Source organism: Musa acuminata, chromosome BXJ2-9 (assembly GCF_036884655.1).
Source record: "Musa acuminata AAA Group cultivar baxijiao chromosome BXJ2-9, Cavendish_Baxijiao_AAA, whole genome shotgun sequence".
Taxonomy (NCBI): domain Eukaryota; kingdom Viridiplantae; phylum Streptophyta; class Magnoliopsida; order Zingiberales; family Musaceae; genus Musa; species Musa acuminata.
This window is the reverse complement of record NC_088346.1, coordinates 2,324,769-2,344,864: the sequence shown is the minus strand read 5'-3', so window position 1 is coordinate 2,344,864 and position 20,096 is coordinate 2,324,769. Positions and strand designations below refer to the sequence as shown.

The 20,096-nt window shown below is 41.3% G+C and overlaps 3 protein-coding genes across 3 annotated transcripts; 2 read left to right on the top strand and 1 right to left on the bottom strand.

Moving 5' to 3' along the window:
• The first annotated feature begins 177 nt into the window (after positions 1-177).
• On the top strand, positions 178-8,812 carry LOC135622407 (protein ESMERALDA 1-like). The gene is made up of 10 exons (XM_065124232.1): positions 178-861; positions 1,432-1,501; positions 2,745-2,812; positions 2,911-2,999; positions 3,378-3,575; positions 4,335-4,539; positions 4,630-4,797; positions 6,231-6,398; positions 6,492-6,682; positions 7,977-8,812. The coding sequence occupies exons 1-10, from the start codon at positions 271-273 to the stop codon at positions 8,137-8,139; spliced, it is 1,911 nt and encodes a 636-aa protein (XP_064980304.1). The 5' UTR covers positions 178-270; the 3' UTR covers positions 8,140-8,812.
• Positions 8,813-8,922: 110 nt separating this feature from the next.
• LOC135622168 (fasciclin-like arabinogalactan protein 4) lies at positions 8,923-10,892 on the top strand. Its single transcript, XM_065123812.1, has one exon. The coding sequence runs from the start codon at positions 9,498-9,500 to the stop codon at positions 10,812-10,814; it is 1,317 nt and encodes a 438-aa protein (XP_064979884.1). The 5' UTR covers positions 8,923-9,497; the 3' UTR covers positions 10,815-10,892.
• Positions 10,893-18,013: 7,121 nt separating this feature from the next.
• On the bottom strand, positions 18,014-19,873 carry LOC135623214 (dof zinc finger protein DOF3.6-like). Its single transcript, XM_065125933.1, has 2 exons — positions 19,427-19,873; positions 18,014-19,254 (listed from the first exon to the last, which is right to left on the bottom strand). The coding sequence occupies exons 1-2, from the start codon at positions 19,475-19,477 to the stop codon at positions 18,289-18,291; spliced, it is 1,017 nt and encodes a 338-aa protein (XP_064982005.1). The 5' UTR covers positions 19,478-19,873; the 3' UTR covers positions 18,014-18,288.
• Positions 19,874-20,096: the final 223 nt, after the last annotated feature.

Sequence of the window (20,096 nt, the reverse complement as noted above, 5' to 3'; positions counted from 1 at the left end):
GCGTCCTCTTTTGTGAGGCTCCGACACTGACACTGTTCCCCTTATTTCGTTGATAGATTACGGATTTGATCCGATAAGAGACGCCATTAATTCATTTAAATATGGAATCACCTCCGAATTATTCATATATGTATATATATACGTATATATATTACGCGTTTTGTGGTGACACGAAGACGGCGTCGGAGGAATGCGGGCGACAAACGGAGCGCGGAATCTGTGAAACGGGACCCACACAGACCACCGTGGCGCGTGTGCCGCACTTGCTCTATGTGGGAGTCCCAACACCGACTTCGGGGATGCGGTCGCCGCCCGGTCTCGCTTCCTCCGCTACCCAAGAAAAGAATACGACCACCGGGAGAAGCAACCGCGAGGCTCTCCCCCCGCACTCCCCGCCACACAAATCGAATCCGCCCCTGCCGTCGATCCAGCGGTCGAGGGTGGGCGAGCGGATCCACGCGGTCGACAGATATGCCGCACCACCATGCCTACAACCGCTTGGGGAGCGGCGGCGCAGGCGGTGGGGGGACGCCGTCGCCTCCGGCGTCGCCGCGGAGGTCGCCGAGGACCCAGCGGAGGGGCGGTAAGGCGGGCGGGGCGAAGGGGGCCGCGATGGGGGCGCCTCGGGCTATCGCGCAGCGGATGGCTTGGATGCTACTCTCCCTCTTCCTCCGCCGGCAGGCTATCTTCCTCTTCACGCCGCTCCTGTACGTCGCGGCCATGCTCTTCTACATGGGCACCGTGTCCCTCGAAAGCGTGCCCCACATCATCTCCCGCTCCGCCCCTGGCTCCGTCTACCGGAGCCCTAAGCTGTACGAGCGCCTCCGCAATGACATGGATGCCGATAACTCCTCCGACGGGGTCAGTTCCTGAACCCTAATCGACCCTGTTATGCTTCTTTTATTCTCGATTGATTTGGATTTGAGCCTTCTTTTCTTTCTTTCTTTTGATTTTACTCGTTTATTTCTGTTTCACGACATTTATATGTGCCATATTATCAAAATTTGCATTTGTTTGTGAACTCAAGGGAAGCCTGAGCGTGAATTGATGTATCGAGATCGTAGCTTCTTCGATGCATACTTCGCAACATCTTTGTTGAGCATAATTGAGTAGAAATTCTTGTGTTGTTTGTAAAATCACAATGCAGCTGATTTAGATGTTCCATAATAAAATTAAATACAACGAGCATTGATTTTTTTTCACTCCACAGTATCTTCCAAGCACTATACTAAATTTCTTCTTCTACCTCATTATGCTTATTGTAGGATTCATGGGTTGTGAACAAGACAGATGTGCTTTATAGTATACTTATGCAGTTTCAAGCTAGGATAATTAAAGCTTTTGTTCTTAGGATATTGGGCACAAATTGCAATTAGTGCGTTTTCTCGGCATCACTTCACCTAACGATTCAAATGTTGTATCATTTCGTAGTTAGCAACCGTGTGGAAGCACTCTTTCAAAGGTGGCGGCTGGCGGCCCTGTCTAGACACCTCTACTGATGGTACTGATTTTCGCCGAATCTTAAAAACTGATTTATTTTGCTCTCTCTCAAAAGAGAAAAAAAAAATGGAAAAGATATCTTGTCCATGCCAAAAACTCACATGTATTTCCAAAAAAAAAATTATCGTGTGAATTTCTTAACTCATAGATGCCCCTTATATATATTTTTTTATGTTGTACTTACCGAGAATTGAACTGTCAAGTTTTGAGGGGTTTGTCGGAACTCATATGGTTTTGTACTATGTATGTGCTGCTTTATGAAAATTGAGGTCCATGTCACAAAATCAGTTTGGTATTTTTTGGTATCATTTGTTGATGTTTTGCTACCTATTTATCTATTTAGTCATCTTCTTGTTTCTCAGTGTCTAATATCATGAAATGTAGAAATGTCAATTTAATTTTTCACAGATCTACTTGTCACTTGTGTCTACATCCTATATTTGTTGCTTAATCTGTCTTATTTTTCCTACTACATGAAAATTTTCTATTGTGATCCTTTTGGATCATGCAGAGCATGTTTTGTTAGTCCATGTATTTTCATGATTGCTTTCATAGAGTGAATTCTCTTTATATCTTTTGTTATTTAGCAAATTCCTCTTAAGCCATTCCACAGTGATCAAATTCTGTTTTTCCGCAAGACTGCACCATTGCCTTGAAGCTTTGAGAATTGGATTGGATTTGCTAGATCCATTTGTCACAATGGTTTTGACAAAATCTTGAAAGAAATAAAAAGTGATTGAAAAGAGAAAACAGGATGAAATATAAACAAAATAGAGAGAAATTCAAGAAGCAAAATAATATTACTTAAATTGCAATTTGGAGTTAATAAAACATGTTCTGTGTATAATTTCATCCTATAAATGATACAGATTGAATCCCAAAAATTTCAAACGATATGTATATATTGCCACTAAATACTAATATCGAAGCATTGGATTCTAAATGTAGGGATTGAGATATATAACTTTTCTTAAAGCATATTTTGTTGCTTAACTCAAAACCAGCAAGGGAAGGTTCTCCATAATTGGAGAGGTCAAGACTCGAAGCAAACCTTAAGGATAGTTCTTGTAATTGGAGGATGTTTTTAAGTCCGTAATGGGAGAACACTTTTTTTTTCTTTTCTTATTTCGTGTTTGTGTGAATTGAAGGATGGGGAAACTAATTGATCTGTTCTTAACTACTGTAAAATAATGAACAATCTGTACAAATGATTACTAATTTGAAGTTCTTTTCTCTTTTTTCAGTTTTGCCTGATTCTAATGGTTACATATTTGTTGAGGCAAATGGTGGCTTGAATCAGCAACGGACATCGGTTGTTCCCTTTCTCCTTCATGTTTCTTTTTTTTTCCTGTCATTCATTCTAGATATGTCATTGTGCCAATTTTATTTATATTTTTTTCTCCTTTGCAGATATGCAATGCGGTTGCAGTGGCAGGATATCTGAATGCGACACTTGTTATTCCTAAATTTCACTATCACAGCATTTGGAAAGATCCTAGGTTATTATCTATATCTCTATCTCATTTATTTTGTAGTTAAATTCTGACCTTTTTTCTTCATTGTCATTATATTTACGATCCAAAGTCTGTTTAATTAAAAAGAAAGCTTTCATATCTAGTAAGCAGCCTAATTGGTCCATAATCAAAATTCCATATATTTTTGTTGACAAATGGACCCACTGTAAAAGATTTAGCAGCATGGATAGACAATAAGAGTTAAATGGATAAAAGGTTGGACCCACTATATGCATCTTTTGCTTTGAACCTTGATTATATGTTATTTGACCAGGAGTGAAGCTTAATATACTTATTTATTTACTATGTTATTAGGAAGGCAAAAGATTAATGATGTTGTTTGATATTTTGACAATGATACAGCAAATTCAGTGAGATCTATGATGAGGATCACTTTATCAGTACTCTGAAAAATGAGGTGCATGTGGTCGACAAAATTCCTGAATTTATAATGGAACGCTTCGGTCACAACATGAGCAACGTGTTTAACTTCAAGATAAAAGCTTGGTCCTCCATTCAGTACTATAAGGATGCTGTTCTTCCTAAACTGGCTGAGGAAAAGTGAGTTCCTTTCTCATTGTTTCTGCCATCTTTAATCATTAGCTTGCAGTAAAAAAGGTCCACTGAAATTGTGTTATGCAATCTATTCTGATTTCTCCTTCATGCTTTATTTTCTTTGTCAATGTTTTATCCTCTTCAATTAGTTTCATGTACTATAGAACTTTTTTCTTCTTTTAATATCTCAGTGGACAAGGTATTGCTGCATCTTCAGTATTAGGAATGTCATGCCATTACAAATTGGGTGTTTTTTTGTCGTTAGGACATTTGAAGCTATCCAATCTTCTGGTCACATATGTATTTGTTTCTTAATGTTCTCCCTTATGCTTCTTGGCACAAGGTATAAGGTTTGTTGATGATATCATAGTAAAAAATGGAGGAATTATATTTTTAATTATGTGACAATTAAATAAACTTTAGTTTGGATATAGAAAATAGCAAAAAGCCATAATTTGTCCAAACATGTGGTGAATTCGGCAAAGGAAACTTTAACGACGATGAAAATAGGCTCAAGCATAGGACTTGAAACTAGTTTGTTTGATAATGTTTAGAAAAACTAAACGATGTGCAACGATTGCACAGGTGGCTTGATTTATGTTATAAATTGCAATGTCCATAATTTGAATGAGATATAATATTGTTCACAGTTTAAATTCTTCCAAAGCATTGAGCTACCTGTAGTTATGTTGATATAATCATACGAAAATTAATGTTGATAACTCCATTGTCACTCAACAAACTTCTACATTTAATTTGAATCAGGCTTATCAGGATATCTCCTTTTGCAAACCGGCTGTCATTTGATGCCCCTTCTGCAGTTCAGCGCCTAAGGTGCTTGGCCAATTTTAAAGCACTACGTTTTTCAAATCCTATAGCAACTTTGGCTGAAAATTTGGTTTCTCGAATGAAAGAGCGCAGTGTGGATAATAATGGGAAATATATTGCAGTGCATCTGCGTTTCGAAGAGGTCAATATTATACCTTCACATTTGTCCTGTTATCTCTTGATTTTATGTCATCCAGTTCAAGTGGACATTGTATTTTTTCAATTCTTTCAGGATATGGTTGCCTTCTCCTGTTGCATATTTAATGGTGGTGACGAAGAGAAACAGGATATGAATGCCGCAAGAGAGAGAGGTTGGAGAGGAAAATTTACTAAACGTGGCCGTGTCATTCGACCTGGGGCAATTAGGATGAATGGAAAATGTCCGCTTACACCTTTAGAGGTATAACCTTCTTTATCCTTGGTTACGTTATGCTGGTAATTTTTTATATTTGAATGAATAAGTGATGGTTTTTAAGTATTTTATTTCTACTTTTTTACTTCTAGGGTTCACTGAGTGACATGAACTTAAAAAGATGGAAATATGAAAGTGATATGCAATAAACTTTTACTAATATTTTTGATTGCATACATTTAAATTATGACCCATATGAAGTACTAATGGTTTACTTATCTCCTAATGTATTCTCATTCTTGTTGCTCTCGGCTGAAAATTTGTGTTGTTTTTGATGAATTACTTTTCTCCTGTCATTGCCACTTGATCATCCTTGGTTATCATTCAGATGAGTATAGGATAAGGTTTCAAATACCTGTCTTATATTAGTTTTAACAAGCTATCAAACTAATACAGTATAGAGATATTGCGTGGTACACTGAACTATACTACCGGTATCACTGAAAAAATAATATAAAAGAGAATAATGAAAGGATGGTGCAACCATCACCAGTGCTTGGTCAGGTCAGTAAAAAACAGGGAGAACAATGTGGTCTATTTTTAAAACATTGGTATATCATAAATTGCTGTACTACAAGAATCACATGTATATTATTTTAAGTTCTCTTCTCTATCGAAAACTTCTTAGATGCTCTTCCTATATCAATTGTTTGGGACGCAACATTGTTGCTACACTTTTGTTAGTTGCTTCCTCAGTATCATGTTTTTGAGACATCACACGGTCAAACACAATGCTCCTGTGGACATGACCTAATGATTAACTTTTTCTCCTGTGCTTCCTATGAATTTAGTTTGCTGATATGACAGAATCTTTCATCAAATGGTATTTCCTGGTTATATCAAACTGACTTTGACTGAATAGTCTTTTCAGCAATCATTTTCACTAATACCACATTAATGTATTCACAAATTTCTCCAGAAGATTTTATTTTCTGAACCATAACCATATCTAAAAGCAACTGCTCAAATTCATTATTTGCCTTTCTAGTCATAGTACACCCATTCATTAGTTTTGTAGTTGTAAGATAATAAGATTTATAATATATCATTTTGATTCTGAATAATAAGAATAATTTCGTGGATGCCTCTTAACTTATTGCTCACACTTTGATTAGAGATGGACAATCATTTTGATTATTTATTATGTTACAATTAATATACGAGAAATGATGACTTTAGCATAAGATGCTTTTAATCCAGAATTATGCTTATTGTGAAATTAGCATTGCATATTTTACAGTGATATATATATATGTCTTATTACTCTGCACCAATGAACACTAAGCAACTAACTTTTTTTCCATTGATTGGTGATCTTATTTAGCTATCATTGCTGATGCTTGAACTTGTAGTTTATTTGGTCATCCTGAGCATAACACACTTGAATGTTCTTCCAACTATTAATTCATTCTTGGAATCAGGTTGGTCTGATGCTCCGTGGCATGGGTTTCAATAATAACACTGCAATTTATTTGGCTTCTGGGAAAATATACAAGGCTGAGAAGAATATGGTTCCCCTTCTTGAAATGTTTCCTCTTCTACAAACTAAAGAAACACTGGCATCAGCAGAGGAACTTGCCCCATTTAAGGTTTTTGGTTTTGTTTTGTTTTTTTTCTGAGGGCCTCCTGTTGTAGCTTTTCTATGTCTTTATATTAATAACTTTAATGGCTGTTTTCTGCAGAACTATTCCTCTAGGATGGCTGCAATAGACTATAGTGTCTGTCTTCACAGTGAAGTGTTTGTGACTACTCAAGGTGGAAACTTCCCTCATTTTCTGATTGGCCACAGGAGATACTTGTATGATGGGCACTCTAAAACTATAAAACCTGACAAGAGGAAGTTAGCATTATTGTTTGATAATCCAACTATAGGGTATGCCAACTCATATTCCTGCTGTTGATATTTCCATAAACATTTATCTGGTTTGCTTTTGGAATTAAGTTCAACTCTAGCAGTTTTATGGCTTATAGATTTTAAGCACCTGATTAGTTTTACCTTTATTAAGTTATTTTGATCTTAATGCAACATCGCTAGTTGCATAGTTTATAGAATCGTCTGCTTGTTCCTACCTTAGCTCAATAAAGAAACTTTTCACTAAGTCTACTTTTGTGTTGATCACTTTCTGCCTTGAATCTGTAGAAATTAACTATATCAGAAGTTTTAATTGGATATTCTCATACGAGATCTAATTGCATTTAATTCATTGGATGTCAGTCCTCTTCCAGATGCAATTACTTTGAGGCAACAGGTTTAAACCTTGCCAACCACCAAGGGGTCATAATGTCCCTGTTAAATGAGAAACCCTGTGGTGATCTGAAGGGTCATGACTACCAAATGTGGAAACCCTGTGGGGGCTTTCAGAAAACAATTTTGCCCTGGACCATAGATGTGAAGGGGCATACAGGGAGTCAGTGTGCTTTATTCCTTTGTGTTTCTGTAGTTTGTATTGTTGGGCTTGGACTAAGTACACTGTTGATGGTATTGGATAAGATATTGAACATAAAATGTCAAAGCTTTATCAAACAACTATAACCTTGTCTATTGATGAACAAAGTTGAAGAATTTGTGATCAAGAAGCTGCATAATTACCCTGTTACGTAGGAAGGTCAATCTTTGTTATCTCGATCTTTCTATTTAGATTCAATGCCGGCTGTTACGTTATGAATGTGGAAATTTTAGGCCACTTGAACAGTTTCTAACTAGAGACTAATATATACAAAAAAAAAAAACTAGAGACTAATAATCAGTTGTTTCAACTCTTCCTAAAAATTAAATGGTAACATATATTATGTTGTCTTGTAGCCATACCCACAGCCAGATCTTGTCTTGCTTGATAAAGTTTTCTGTCCAGTGATAGCATTTGGGTAAAAGAATATATGAAAGTTTTCCAGTCATTTATTGGAGAAGTTTCATGAAGTACTCGTTGTTTAGATTCATATAATCCTTTTGTTCTTCTTCGACATCCAATAATGACTTAGATGAGTAGTTAAATAAAAGGACTCATTTTGTTGTTCACATCTTTGACTCATCGTCAACAACTATTCTCATGTGTTATTAGTTTTTTTTATTCCTTGCACGTCCACTTGTCATGCATAATATATCTTCGACAATCTTTTGCTTGTTTTCATGGTGTGAAATCTTTCCTTTTTACTTACTTTTTGAACAGGTGGAAGTCCTTGAAGCGCCAATTGCTAATCATGCGAGCTCAAAGTGATGCCAAGGGAATAGAGATGAAAAGACCAAATGAATCTATATACACTTACCCGTGTCCTCACTGTATGTGCCGCTCTAACAGGACGGAAGTATCAAGATCTTCGTCAGCTCGATAGTATAGTCCAGATAATTTTGGTTAAACATTTATGGTGATTCAACTGATGTTGGAGCTGGTGCATCATTTGTTCTTTCATTGGCCTCTTGCGAGACCACTATTCTTTCCAAGCTTGCAGGCTCCATGTAGACTGTATAGTGGCTATTCTTTACAACCTGAGATTACGGCATTTGTATAGGCGTCTCGTGAGAGCACTCTTCTTTCCAAGGTTGCAGGCTTCATTTAGACTGCATAACAACTATTCTTTTACAGCCTGGTGGGGTTCCTACTTTTTGTATATAGTTGAAGAGTTGATTGAAGAAGGGAATCCAAAAAATTGTTATCCAGGTGCTGACATGCACTTTTAACTTGTATTCACAACCTCTGCATCTATCTAGGCCTCGAAGCAAAGCGACCTGCAAATTTTGGTGTTCGGTGTCAGCAGAAGGCTTCTATATTAGTCGATTCTTTTCTACTTGATATCCAAATGTTTGTAAAGACATCAAAACTGGAGTCATCAGCATATTAGTCTGCATTCTTTTCACTTCTCTGTTGTAACATGAACAATTCTCTTTTAGGTGGAAGGGTGTCGTCCTTTTTATCTGTCTGTAATCACAATGGTTAACCTTAGGATCTTCGCCCCATTCAAGGGTGAGAAGAATAAATCGTATTGTCATGTTTCAGGTTCTTCAAAATTTCTCATTATTTATCCTCAGTCTCGTTCCCGAGGCTGGATTTATGATGGTGTTCCGGTTTTACCATTAAATCAATTTTCTGCATTGAAATTAAGTTACTGCTTCTCTTGTTTGTGCCGAAGGCAAATTTGGTTTTTGGTGGAGAATTGTTTCAGTGCATCATTTACCTCATCTTCGTGGAAAGGTTTGTAGGGTTCTCAGTCCAGCTTCTCTTTGAAGACGAAGATGATGACGGAGGTCGACGTCGGAGCAGTTATGGTGATGTGAGATGGCTACTGTCCCCCAACTCACGAAGGAGGATAGCACTGCAACCCACATCTCGACTCATCTGCGTCTAATAGTACTACCACGGGTGACCTGTCTTACACTGTCCTCTATTCACCTCGAAAGCTTTAGTTTCCTCGATGTCATCGGTTTTCCTGTGGTCGAGAGCTCGAGTTCGGTGTTCGTTTCCTGCTACGGACACTCAAACGAGACGCCACTCCTCTCTCGTCCTCGCCTCCGCTCACCAGAAGACAGCCCCTTCCGCCTCCTCCGCCCGAACGACAGCAATCCCACGTGCATAGTGGTGAAGCGGTAGGTGAACGTACCCCCAATCTGTCTCATCATTTCCTCTCAGATCATAAATTAGACGCATTTCCTCGAGTTAATTAAGTAGAGTAATATACATACACACGCCTATTTAATGGCCTCATCGAAGACGACGTCGTCGTCGTCTTTCTACTTCGCACTCTCCTTTCCTTCGCCCACTCACACGTGGGACCGCAGGAAGTCGCAGCAATTTGAAATGGCAGCGCCGCCGCCGCAGCGTCTCCACTCCGCTGTTGCCCCGCTCTTTCTCCTTTTCCTGTTGCTTGTCATCCTCGCACTGGCCCTGGCGGTTAACATCACGGCAGTGCTCTCCCCTTACCCCGACCTCTCCGCCTTCAACCGCCTCCTCAGCTCCACGTCGGTCCCCTGCGACCTCTCCGGCCGCTCATCCCTCACCATCCTCGCCATCCCCAACGCCTACCTTCTCCGTTCCTCCTCCGCCCGTGCCGCCGCCGATATCGCCGATGTCCTCCGCTACCACGTCCTCCTCGAGTATCTCTCCTCGCCTGACCTCCGCCGCATCCCCGCCGCCGGGAAGCTCGTCGCTACCCTGTACCAAACCACCGGCCGGGCCGACGGCAACCTCGGCACCGTCAACTTCACCCGGGACCGAATCGGTGCCGTCACAGCGCGCTTCCCCTCCCCTTTCCACGGATCCAAGGCTACCATCCTCGGCCTCGTCGGCACCCTCCCATACAACGTCTCCGTCCTCGCCATTGACGCGCTGCTCCTCCCCTACGGCTTCGACCTCGGAGCCACTGACATCCGCCCCTCCGTCGGCCTCAACATCACCCCGGTCCTCGTTGACGGCGGCAGCTTCAACGTGGCCGCCGCCATGCTCGAGGCCTCAGGTGTCGTGGCGGAGTTAGAGGCCGACGAGCACGGTGCCGGAATCACCGTCTTCGTCCCCACCGACGAGACCTTCGCCGACTTCCCGGCCACCGAGCGACTGCAGTCGCTGCCAGCGGACCGCAAGGCGCTGGTGCTCCGTTTCCACGTGCTCCGCTCCTATTACCCCCTCGGCTCCCTCGAGTCCATCGTCAACCCCGTCCAGCCCACGGTCGCTACCGAAGACACCGCCGCCGGCTGCTTCACCCTCAACATCACCCGCGTCAATGGCTCGGTGGCCATCGACACCGGTCTGGTCGTGGCGTCCATCACGCGCACTGTGTTCGACCAGAACCCGGTAGCCGTGTTCGCCGTCTCCAAGGTGCTCCTCCCGAGGGAGATCTTCGCGGGGGAAGCGGATGCGTCGAATCTCGCGCCGCAGTGTACGGAGGGGGTGGACACGCCTCCGGCGAGGCTGTCGCCGCCGCAGGGCTTCAAAGAGGAAGTCACGTCCGGGACCGGCGGCAAAGGAGTTGCTCTGTTTTATACAGTGTCGCTGTATCTACCGCTGCTATTTGCTTGACATTTGCTCGCTGCGCTGCTACATTTTGACTTTTCTATCATATACGTTACTGATGTTCGTAATAGCATCCAATTTTTTTTCGTGCTTATGTTGGTTGATTTCACGGCGGCATTCAATTTAGATCTGTCGGAATCATCCGATGGAATTCGAAGGAGGATTCATGTTTATATCATGTATTGTTTCGTAGGTAAAATATTTACATTTGTTTTATAATAACATCATGGATCCGAAAATATATAAATTTTTTTTTAATATTTTACGCCCATTACATCAAACGACTAAATGTGATATCTATGTCGATGCTAATGTAGTTGTTGAGAGATGTCGCTCCGCATCTAATTCGATAGGTCTTTTATTGTTCGGTATATGTGTCAGCAAGAATGTAAATACAGAGTAATCATTATCTTTCGTCGTCATTATTCTCATTCACAATACCCACTTATGACTCTTACTGAAATTATCGTCCGTTATTTATTTATTTTTATTTTTATATTAATAAAATTGATGATGTTAAATTAAATGGATTTAGATATTTTACTTTTATAATTTTAAGATATTAATATAATTTTTAAAATATAAATATTAAATTATTAAAGATGACTAATTATTAAAAAAAATATATAATTAGGCCGTATTGATAACAACATTTCATATTTTAATTTCAACGTTTCATACAGCCATAATAATTGAAATTTTTATATTAATTCTGGTCTTATTATCTTATGACTTACTGAGATTAAATGACATGACAACGACGACGATGATCGATGTTCTGATCGGCACAGAAACAATTTTTTCGCTGAATCAAACCCGTCCATCTTATTGCCCACATCTGATCAAACGTTCCTAATCGACTAGGGTAACCTCGTAATTGAAGGATAATTTGAGCCCCTCGTTTGTCTTTTCGTTCCATTCGCCTGGCGCCTCTTATTTAAAGGGTTCCCTGTTTTCGCCGAGCGTCGTCGGCTTTTGGGTTTCTCTTCGTCTCCGAGACGTCGGATGTCAGGTATCTCAACCATCTCGTCCTTCGAATCGTAGGCTTGAATTAGAAACCTCCGTTCTTTCTCGACTGTGGGTTCGGTCTTCTTCAAGTGTTTTCGGTTTGATCGATTCGGGGTCTTTGAGATGCCGATCTCTTCGTGGTTTGATCCTTTAGGAAACGGAACTGATTTGTTGATTTCAATTTGTTATCGATAGGAATCGGACGGTGTCCTCCATATGGGCGTTGGCCTTTAGCGATGCCCCATGCTCAGCCGAACACTGATTTCGGATCAACAAAAGGGCACACCGTCACGAAAAGGTATAAATCTGAACAACTTTTATCAAACGTTTCACTGTCTTGTTTTGTGTAGTTAACACATCTTTGTTTGGCTTCTTTGCATGATAACTACATCTGTTTGGGCCCTTCACATAACTCTTGATAGTTTCTTGCTTGGTAGGATTTTGACATATATAGTTGCCAGCAATAACTTCTTGCATGTCAAAGTGGTATGAATTTGATATTCTCATTTTCTGGGTATGTTGTTACTTGACAATTGTGGATTAGGCTGTCATCCTCTACATCAAAATTATTAAGATTATACTTGGTGTTATTTTAAGGTGTTATTTAGTTGTTGCCTTTGGCATTTGGAAAGAAAAACTGGATATGGACGTGTCGTCCGCCGAACTGGAAGCAAAAGAATTTTCACTAGGGAAACAAGTTTTTAGGTTACTTCCTGCAAAAGACTGCCATGACCAAGACCTTGGGTTATCAATTTGTGAAAAGGTTGCTCTGATTGTGTTTCCATGGACTCTTAGATGCATAATATTATTATTTTTACTTTGGCATTGATTGTCACTTTGTTCTTGGACATTCCCTCATGGTTTGAAGCCCTAGAAAGGGAGACGATGATGAAAAGATTTAAATTCTCAAATAAATCATGCTGTGGATTAAAAACTTTGATAAACTTGAAATATCAGAAATAAAGAACAGGGACAAACATCTGAAAGCAATAACTTACTTATTACTTGATTTAGACCATTAGGAAAGAATTTATTTCTTTTGCGAAAAACTTGAAATTATTTGTTCTCTCAAGGTTTCAAACTCAAGAATATCGAAATTGATTCTTTTAGTGTCTTTCATAATTAGGAGCATTTTGTATAGCTTGAGTCGGTACGTGCTCATTTTAAAAGAGCCAGATCATGAGATGACTTTCTCGATGGTGACCTCTACTCTAATTTCTTGTCTCCATATAATAAGAACCATCACACTATTGTAGACCCATGTACTAAAGGACGATTGGCAGAAAACTTATGGCTACTTACCATCTCTGACCTCAAACAAGAATCATTAGCTTTACGTGAGATGGTCTTTGCAAGTGGGGGTAGAAACATTGAAAATATGAGATGTTGTTGAAGGTGATAAAGGATCTTGTGCGGTCTTAAATTGAAAGCCTTTTCTCTTTTCATTGGAGAGCCAAGAGTTCCTATGGTTCCTGATGATTTCTGCTGTGCCCAATCTCACTGGAATTAATGATGAAAGATCCAGCCAATGGCACGGATCTCACCCAAATGCCTGTCCTAACCTAGTAAGCCTTAACTTAACTTGCTGCTTAAGTGAACTTGCTGATGTATATGCATTTTTTTGCAAGTTATCCTCTCGAAGTCTTGATGACCAAGTAGCAGCTTTTGGGGAGCTTCATCTGCTAGCCAAGTGTAATGTCGATGATGATCGCATATGGATAGCTGGGGCTGATGCTGTTTGCCTCCAGAAATCTACTCTCACCCATTGATTCCCGCGCCCAGGAGAGTCGCTGCCCTTTACAATCTTTACATCCGTGAGGACAAGAAGTCAATAATAATCTCTTTTGGGGCTATTCATGGTACCGTCCGTGTTCTATGAAATGGTAGCATGGAGGCACGGGAGATTGCTTCAGCCACACTCTTTAGCCTTTCGGTGGTGGATGAATCTAAGGTGACAAATGGGGCATCAGGAGCAACCTCAGCACTGGTGCAACTGCTGAGTGAAGGTACACATGGAAGGAAGAAAGATGTAGCAACCATACTGTTTTACCTGTGCATTTAATGAGGAAACAAGGGGAAGGCCTGCGGTGCCTATGATGTTTGAAGCCCTGGCATTATTGGCCTTACTGTCAAGCCCCCAAGAAGGAAAGTCGGCAACTGCAGCTGTTCAGGCCATGGCTCTGTTGGTGAAGAATATAGGAAGTGGTTTCCCCCATGAATAGAAAGAGTGCAGTGTGGTTATGGGACCATTGCAAGAATTGGACATTAGTGGCATCGATAAAGAGGAAGAGGACGGCCCAATTGCTAGAGCACATAAATACATGCTCGAGCTGAGGCTTCAACCCAGACTGCATATAAATGAGAAGGAGAAAAGTATGACGCTACTTCATCTGATTCTGTGAAGACCTAGGTTTTCTTCCCCTCGGAGGGAATTGGGGTTTGGTTATTGTATTTAGGCAAATGTCTTTTGTTTGGGTGAGAAGAGCGTTTAGTTTAGCGGAACATTTTGCATGCTGATGCTTTGTGGCTTGTGCGTTTATGCATCGACCATTGTTTATCCTTGAGCTGTAAAGGAACACATGATATGTGGAAATTCACCTGCCCTGCATCATTCGTGTGGTTGCAGGTTGGAGTAAGTGTAATAACGCTGATGTCTAGAAGGCAAAAGGTTTACTACGGTACAGCATTCTCCAATGAGAACTGCTGAGATGCTTTTTGTGGACCTAAAATTGACCACATTGTAATGACCGATACGTGCCCTTGGTTTAAGTGGGAACAGAAACAGATTCAGAAGCCATTATTCAATGAAAAGGTTGGAAACAAACAATGGTTCGAAATCTGATGCTAAGCTAACATTTAACATCTCTTTTACGTTTTCTATACAAAATCTTTCTTATAAGGTTAGAGGCTAAATCCTATCTGGAAACAACAAACCAAGTCAAAAGTTGCAACGAAGAGTGAATTGTAAGCAAAGTGAGTTTGGGTTGCTGGGCACGATATCCCAAAACTATCTCTTACTTTTTTGTTTCTCATAGCCTGTAAAGGCCCAAATTAGTTGCCTCAACGTTTGGTGCTATTCCTTCTCTCCAACTGTTTCTCATTCCAAGACTTTGGTGGAGAACACAAGTTATCGGCCATTGACCGCATGAAATGGTGGTGGGGTGCTCTCCTCAAGATGTGTACACAAGGGTTACCTTACTTGGCTTTCAGCTAACTTGGTAGAATAATTACATGGAACATTAGAATGACGACCAAGTCCTACGACATGATGTATTGACAAATTTCGCGGAAACATCAATCAACATGTTGTGTGTCGTGATGGAAAAATACCTGCAGGAGCGCAAATGTTTTTGCCATTCTTCATCTTTCGTAACATGAAGGGTGGAAAACCCACCCTACCACCCTACCACCCTACATGGTTTGTCTTAGAGTGCATCAATAAGCGTCATAGACGCGTATCACATGCTTTGATTGGAAAAGCTGTGTGGTAGAGGATCCGATCAGATGATTGTAACTGTTGCTGATCAAACTTCTACTGTTGCTGATCAAGCAGTCTTTCCTGCCTTCAACAAATTACTCGTATGTTTCGTGGCCCCAGCGTCAAGTATGGATGCCACAGTTATTTTGATTGTTATTGCCTACATAGATCATTTGCTTTGTCAATGATGGAGAGGAAATTACGCTGTTAGAATTATGTAGATTTAGTATTTAATATGATCTCTCTTGCAATTTAATAACTATATTTTATTATCAAACGATATTATGTCTTTAGAGCATTAAATATAAGTCCTCATACCAATAATTATATTCAAAAAATAAAAATAATAATCATATATTTATTAATTTGGGAAAACAGGTTAATTGTTAGCTAACTCAACAATTAGGTAATGTTGTATCGATTGATGTTTGAAAGCTAAGTTATTGATTAATTTTTTATTTGATAATTATGCAGTATTTTTAATAATTTTTTTTTTTCTGTACATCTCTCCCCCCTAGTTTATATCATCGACTAGAGAATTTAAGTATGTTTCCGTGAGCTTATGATAGTAATGATCTGCTCTACAATATGTCAACATATCAAGTATGAGTTAGTGGCCAAGATCTGAAGCCAGATAATTGTGTTATCTATGATGATTAGCTTATTCGCATATGAGACGAATCCAAAAGACTGTAATAGCAACAAAGAAGAAGGTCAAATATCATGCAAGAAGGACCTTCATAATTGTAGCAATGTATGTATTGATTACTCGTAGTTACTAGAGTAATGTATACCGCCAAAACCCCCACCGTGTGTGTCTCCGACACACACATTGCAGCAGGCCTTTGAATGCCTGAAATGAAAAGAAAGATATCCTCTGCTAACCAAGTGTTATCATATAGTAACTTACATGCTTTCAGCATTTTAGAATCTGATACCCCTCATGGTATCAGTGTCTGTCATACAGTTAACACGAGATTAACCCCCTCTGATTGAGCTCATGTGAGGCAACGTGAGCCAACATGGGTTCTCAGCCTCTCTCCAATTTAGTCTTTCCCTGCTTCAGCTGTCACTGAAGGAGGAGGCCCCAACGTAAAAGATTCTTAGGAGACCCCCCCTTTAACAAAAAGCTAAAGCTGCCAACCTCATGCTCTCTCTCTCTCTCTCTCTCTCTCTCTCTTTCTCTCTCTCTCTCTCTCTCACAAACACATATTCTACCCATCCATTTCAGCTTCCATTTCGTTCTATATTCTGCCATCTGCTGAGGATACACCGAGCGTTATCTCTCTATCTTTTTTCAAAAATTTTACAGGGGCTTGGTTGGTTGCTTTATTCTCTCCAAGAGAGGCTGCATTGGACTTGATGAAAGCAGACGAAAACCCAGATTCCCCACGACAGGGACAGATCAGCAAAGTTAACCTTTTCCCTCATCTCTACCGCTGTTTTATATACACGATTTAATCTTCTCTTTTTCTTTTTCATTGTTTCAGTGCTCAGTGTGTCCTTCCACGACCAGCATTGATCTTAGGTTTCTCGAACCACCCATTCTTTCATCCCCCGGTGCGTTCTCTCTCTCTCTCTCTCTCTCTCTCTCTCTCTCTCTCTCTGGTCCTTGAAGAGGTTGCATGGATGTTAATTACACGAATGCGTGTGTGGTATTAATTGAGTGTCAGCATAGGAAGAAAAAGGATGGAGTTCATTCAATCTGATGCATCATAACCCATGACCAAATCTAACAGCATATGCCCATATAAAGTGCTTGTCGCCTTGTCCCTCGCTCCTCATGACTGATTGTGTTTGTGGAAGTTCGTGCATCCCACGGCTGATGTACAAAATGCACCCGAAGCAAGAATTATTTGATGGAAGTTTGATTTCCCAATGAACATGCCCACGTTCCCTATCCAAATAAAATCGAGAATATGATGACGTTGGAAAAGAGATCAGATTAAATGATTGGGAAATTTTGGAGAGATAAAAAGTATTAAAAAAAGAAGATGATGATGATGTAGCAGTCAAAGGATGGGCTTCAAAGTTCTAGAAATATAATACTGGTGAGTGTTGAGATGCATGGTGACCGGGTTCTTTGACTGTCACCGAAGATATTGGTACTATTTTGTCTCCTGCAGGTGTATATGCTTCTTCCCAGCCTTCAAAGTAGGAGCACGACGTGTTGATGAAACCCAGCATGTCATACACCTCCTCCCTCCATTGAAGCAAATAATAAACTAGAGATAACGAGGAACAAGGTCAGCATATCTTCTAGGAATGGTGTACTAAATCCTCCTTTATCAGTTAATACAAAACTCTGGATACTAGAATTGCTAGCTTTCATAGTCACAGAATAGAGAGAGAGAGAGAGAGAAACAACTGGTATAGGTATGACAACAACAATATCTATTCATATCTGACACCATAGCCTTGTCAAATGATCTTTAGCCTATGGCTAAAGAACAAAGATTCAAAATTATCATGACTAGATTGGATTTTTTTTCACCAGTAAATGACAGAATATAGAGAAAAACTTCAGCTTGTAATGTTAAGGTTGCCGAAAAAGAACAAGATGTGAGATATTTACAGCATTGTTCTAATTGCTAAATGTGGTCACGTTTGATGAAGCAGCAGCAGCAGCAGCAGCAATGGAATACCATAGTACTTGCCGTAGCAAAAGAGCAGTCAATATGGGATGGCAGTACCGAGGGCAATGATGTGCGAACAAAGCTTCCACACAAGCCAATGGAGCACATTACTATGATTCATTGTTGACAGCCAACCTTATGTCAGAGATACAACTCTGCATGAGTTCATGCACTTCCTCTCTCTAAACGTACTGCGCAAAAGTAAGATAGGAAACAACCAACACAAAGTAGATGGATGATACACTAACCTACCCACCATCAGCATGTTCTTCATCATCTGCTCTCTGAGATTGCTATACTTCAGCTTGCGAGGCTTATGGTTACAGCCGAAATGAAACTCTAGTGATGGAACCTGAAATTACAAGATGTTGCCGGCTGAGGAAGAGTTGAATCCCGCGAGATCTGTGGCCCAACCTCCGCTGCTGTTGCCACCGCCATCGCCGCCGTGCCAATATTGCTCGCTGCCTGGAAGACCTAAATACTCCCTTGGAAGATTACGACCCTGAGATTTGTCTTCCACCTTCACCGAAGCCAGCTGCGTGATCAGTGAAGAGCCGGGAACCCTAGCGAGGTCTCTACCTGCGCCGCCGCCGCTCCCGCCTTCCCCGTAGAAATTGTACAGTCCCGACACGGGTTGCACCCCAGCCGGCTGTGGTGGCTCCAATCCTCCCAGGAGAGAGAATTGCTGGATCTGCGGCAGTCTCCACTGTTCGAGCCCGATGCCGGAACTGCTTCCCACATGATAATCCGCTGCATCGATGGTGGGAATACCCTCAAAGTTGAGGCCGAGGTTTGAGGCACCGTAGTCGGCCAGTGTGTGCATGGAAGCCAAGAAGGGCAATTGGGCCGGCTGGGGCATGCTAGGCAGGATAGCGCCACCGCCACCAGTGACGACGTCTGGAGACGCGGACGAGGGTCCCGGCTGGCGGTCAGCCGTGAAGGTAGTGGCTGCCGATTTCGAGGAGCTCCCTGTAGATTTATTCCTCTTGTTGCGACGGCAGCCTCCGCCCACGGGAACGTTTCGGAGAGCGCCGCCTCGGGTCCAGTAGCGACGGCAGGTCTTGCAGAAGTGGCGAGGCTGTGACAGGGAATAATTGTTGAAGTAGCAGAACTTGGTGTTGGTGGAGTCGCAACGCGGGCACCTGAGCTGCTGCTCCGGCTGCGGGACGATCTTGGCGAGGCGAGCTCGTTCGGTCATGGAGATGGGCCTGGCTGAGCCGGCAGCAGCGGTGCCAGCTTCTGGTCGCTGTGCCGACTGCATGTGAGGAAGCTGAGGAGCCTCACCGCCGCCACCTGCAGCGGCTGGACGCTGAATCGATCGTTGCTAAGCATGACAGATGGAGAGTATAAGATTAACGCTGCGGTATATTCAAGAAGATATCAGGAAAAGGATGCGAATATCTTCTCCTTTATTATGCCTTTTTTGATGAAGAAGCCAAAGGAATTGGAAGCTCGGAAGGAAGAAAAGAAGAAGAGAGAAAGGTGGTAGCACTCACCTGGTTCCAGTTGGGTGGATCCAGATAGACTGGAACAGAGGAAAAAACCATGCTGTCACTACTTCTTCTTCCTCCTCCTCCTCCTCCTCCTCCTCCTCCTAATAATAATAAAAATAATAGTTCTTTCTTAAAGATGATAGGATTTAAGAGAAGGTAGAGAATCAAGTATGCACAAGTGGTAGCATAGAGAGGAAAGTTGGGGGAGGCAAAGAGATAGCAAGAGAGGAAGAGGAGTGGATGGGAAAAGGAGGTGATTTATTTCTTTTATTCTTCCATGGTGTCAAGTGTATTATATACGGTAGGGTTGGAGGAAGAGAGGGGCGATGTCCAGGGAGAGTTTCTTGGCCTTTTCAAGTGTCTCGGTGTCGATTACAGGAACAGTGTTAAAGAGGCGAGCTGATGCGGTGGTTCATGTCGGGGAATGGTGGAAAGGGCTGAGTAAGCTGAAACCCTAATGCCATGATAATTTGGAAGTGAGATGCTGAGACCTAAGTCTTCATATAGTCCAAACTTTGTCCATGAAAGAATATGGGTCCCTCTCTCTCTCTCTCTCTCTCTCTCTCTCTCTCTCTCTCTCTCTCTCTCACACACACGTATAAGGCAGCACAATATGATAAATGAGTATGTTCATCGTTACCATCTCATTAGAAATTGCAAGTTTGCATTTAAA

Coding starts and splice junctions, on each gene's coding strand:
- LOC135623214 (XM_065125933.1), bottom strand. CDS start 19,477: ATGGTTTTTTCCTCTGTTCCAGTCTATCTGGATCCACCCAACTGGAAC. Junction 19,255..19,426: donor ATCCACCCAACTGGAACCAG/GTGAGTGCTACC, acceptor TGTCATGCTTAG/CAACGATCGATTCAGCGTCC.
- LOC135622407 (XM_065124232.1), top strand. CDS start 271: ATGTGGGAGTCCCAACACCGACTTCGGGGATGCGGTCGCCGCCCGGTC. Junction 2,813..2,910: donor TGAATCAGCAACGGACATCG/GTTGTTCCCTTT, acceptor TCTCCTTTGCAG/ATATGCAATGCGGTTGCAGT. Junction 6,399..6,491: donor AGGAACTTGCCCCATTTAAG/GTTTTTGGTTTT, acceptor TGTTTTCTGCAG/AACTATTCCTCTAGGATGGC.
- LOC135622168 (XM_065123812.1), top strand. CDS start 9,498: ATGGCCTCATCGAAGACGACGTCGTCGTCGTCTTTCTACTTCGCACTC.